Source organism: Aplysia californica, unplaced genomic scaffold (genome assembly GCF_000002075.1).
Source record: "Aplysia californica isolate F4 #8 unplaced genomic scaffold, AplCal3.0 scaffold00625, whole genome shotgun sequence".
Lineage (NCBI taxonomy): Eukaryota > Metazoa > Mollusca > Gastropoda > Aplysiida > Aplysiidae > Aplysia > Aplysia californica.
The window spans coordinates 134,503-137,819 of NW_004797895.1; the positions used below are offsets into that span (position 1 = coordinate 134,503).

The window sequence follows — 3,317 nt, forward strand, 5'->3', positions numbered from 1 at the left end:
GGGGGGGGGCAAACAACACAAACGTTGTTGTATTGAAGTGCCACTTTTTACACACATGGAGTCACAGTATAACGAATGTACACCCGTGGTGGGGATAGATGCATCACGTCACTTTTTTCCCTCATCAAAAGGGGACGGATGCAGAGTACGTATCTCACACAAGCTCAAAGAGTCTGTATGCTCACAGAGTACATTATCTCACAAAGTACGTTAGCTCATAGAGTACATTACCTCACAGAAAGCATTAGCTCATAGCGTATATTACCTCACAGAAAGCATAAGCTCATAGCGTATATTACCTCACAGAAAACATTAGCTCATAGAGTATCTTACCTCACTGAAAGCCTTAGCTCATAGAGTATATTACCTCACTGAAAGCATTAGCTCATAGAGTATATTACCTCAGTGAAAGCATTAGCTCACAGAGTATATTACTTCACTGAAAGCATTAGCTCATAGAGTATATTACCTCACTGAAAGCATTAGCTCACAAAGCACTGTTTTAATGTTGGTGATTTTTACGCCCCATCGACACAGTTTAGACCATTTGGAAGGCGGGCTTCCGACTCTGCCAGTAAGGGCCAACACGGGCTGAAAGAGATTCAACTTCCCAGCAGAAAGGCCGAGATACTCGATAAAAATTGTCTCCCCACTCTGGAATTGAACTCAGTTTTTTTTGTATGTGAGACAGCAAAGCGCCCAATTAACTGCTACACCACAGACGCCGGTACTAACAGAATACATTAGCTCAAAGAGTACATAGCTTATAATTGAAATAAACATTTTTTAAGAAAATGAAAAGGTAAAATCAGGGACTTACCTCCTTTTGCAGCTCTTTCGCGTGGAGAGGTGAGCATGTTCCTGTGTGGGGTGTCGTTTGAAAAAAGGGGAAAAGGGGGGGGGGGGTGCAAAAAAGGTACGTTTATTTACCGTGACTGACACCTAAACAACGAAGAATTAGATAAGTAAAGAAAGGTGCCATCGTAACTGGGTCAGTGGAGCTTGTCTCTGATCTTGTCGAGTCAAGCAGGAGCTGAGTGGGAAGATGAGAATGCCTACGTTTCGTGCCGCTGTTCACACTTTAGATTACCATAGTTATGTTCTCCATTATCACAACGAACAAGACATTAGAGCAAAGAATTACAACATGTGAAATGCGATGCCTTAGAAAAGCAGTAAACAAGACCAGGCGAGACAAAATTAGAAGCTCTGTAATCCGAGAAACGGTGGGCACAAATGATGTCATGCATCACATCCAACACCAAAGAATCAAATGGTTCGGACCTCTCTTACGATTACCAACACACCATCCAGCACAACGTGCCTACATTAAAAAAAAATTCGATGGCATCAAGGCTAGAGGGCGACCGAGAAAGACCTGGATAGAAGGGGTAAGGGAAACATTAACCACCCACGGCATCCCCCTGACCCAAGCTCTCCGGCTGGCGACAGAGGGACGTCTTTCTTCCCGCGACATACACAAGGGTATAAGCGGCGGATAAAAGTGAAAAAATGTTCTCCATTGTATCATGAGCCAGATTGTGACAATCGAGTCGCTCAAGCGAATGAGGACAACTGACTTGCTCGTCAATCATCATGTGTGCTTATTTGCTGTGTATGATCATAATAACTTTTTGAATAGAGTAGTAAATATTCTTTTGACTTAGATCTAATATGAGGCGACATACTGAAATACGATATATATAATGTACCAATTTAAATCAGGATAATTTAAAATAGTAAAACATTTTCCAGCACATACGAATTCTGGTGAGATAGTGGTCTAAGGTATTGATATATTATAATGAAATTAGTTTCATTTTATGTCGCATAAAGTAAAGAATCTTCTCCCACCAATTATGTGATGAGAATAATAATACGCATAAACGATTAATATTGACATGTAATGTCCTATCGGTCAATGCAATAAAATGTGTCTAATCATTTTCGAGCTCCATCAAGTAAACAACCCGTTTCCTCCACGACCTGTGATGAGTTAATTATGCATGAATAAGGTATTGGCGTCATGTAATGTCTAATCAACCAATGCAATGTAAACTAGATCTCGTAGGATTTGGATTAAAGTAAACATCTTTCAACTCCATGAACTTTGTTGAGATACTTATAGGCATTGCCACGTAATGTCCAATCAAGTAGTTTTTATTGTGCAAGACGTAAAAATCTTCTGTAACTGTGATTCATCCTGGGACAATGATAGGCATACAAAGACCCTTCCAGTTTATTGCAAAGGCGTTCAGCGACAACGTATCAGGGTCTGTTCTGTAGGATACACATTTTGGAATTTGTTTTAATTAACGAGAGGCAAAAAGATCAAAGGCTGGTTTGAATAGCAGCACTGAAAGCGTAGATTTTTAATAAACATGCGATCAACATCCATTCTATATCAATGTTGATTGTTCTGCTTTCTTTGTTCTTTTCTTCCCCAGCTATTCTTGTTGCCGATAAACACATCATGCCCAGGCTTGTTTTGCTAGTGAGAGGGGTTTGTGGATCCCATTTTGTTCTTAAGGTAAGCATACCATGGTTGGGTATTGTCCACAAAGATTCTGATGACTGCTTTCCTTAGCCCTCTGGGAAAAGATCTTAATGCTAATAAATTATTCTGTTTTTTCCCCTCTGCTGTTCGGCGCTCCCCCTTTGTCATTTCCGCACACAGCGCTCCACACTCCACGCAGTCCGACTTGTGTCACTGTTACTTTAATGGTTAGGTCAGGGCCAGGGAGAGAAGTCGGGCCAACATTGCACAATCCGTGCTGGCACCATCACTCATCTTCTTTCAGTGCTGCTCTTGGCTGTAGGGTCCTTGTGCTCTCGACATTATTGCATCACACTACCCCAATCTCTTCTAGATATCTTTAATGCCCGAACAATTTTCCTTTCAAGGCATCGGTAATAATTTAAGCGGGACCCAACAGTGCCGCTTGCCGCTTGGAAACATGATACATGTACCAGTAAACCGATGAGACAGGCTACTTCTCGTAAGGGATTGGGCCGACCGTCCGACCTCAAGACGGTATAGTGTAAGGTCCTTGGCCGACTTTCGCAGAAATTCCTTGCAATAACTTTCTACTATTTCCCTTTTTTTTTCCTTTCGTGAAAGTTGAATGGATATTGTGATCGAGTCAGTTTCGAACCCTAAGTTGTTTATTATTATTATTATTCTCTGGGAGGATCTAAATAACGATTTGTAACACTGGTAAATTTAGAGAAACAGTATCTCTCTCTCTCTCTCTCTCTCTCTCTCTCGCTCTCTCTTTCTCTCTCTCTCTCTCTCTCTCTCTCTCTCTCTCTTTCTC

The 3,317-nt window shown here is 41.3% G+C and overlaps 1 protein-coding gene across 2 annotated transcripts in view; it reads right to left on the bottom strand.

The window, feature by feature from the left end:
• Positions 1-3,317, bottom strand: part of LOC101848545 (uncharacterized transporter slc-17.2) — a 45,211-nt gene that overhangs the window by 15,882 nt on the left and 26,012 nt on the right. For both annotated transcript variants that reach the window (XR_220926.2, XM_005107728.2), the window contains exon 3: positions 821-861. Coding sequence is in view for 1 of the 2 variants with exons in the window: in XM_005107728.2 (XP_005107785.1) it covers positions 821-861 (41 nt within the window). In the remaining variant the exon portion in view is untranslated. The remainder of the gene's footprint in view (positions 1-820; positions 862-3,317) is intronic.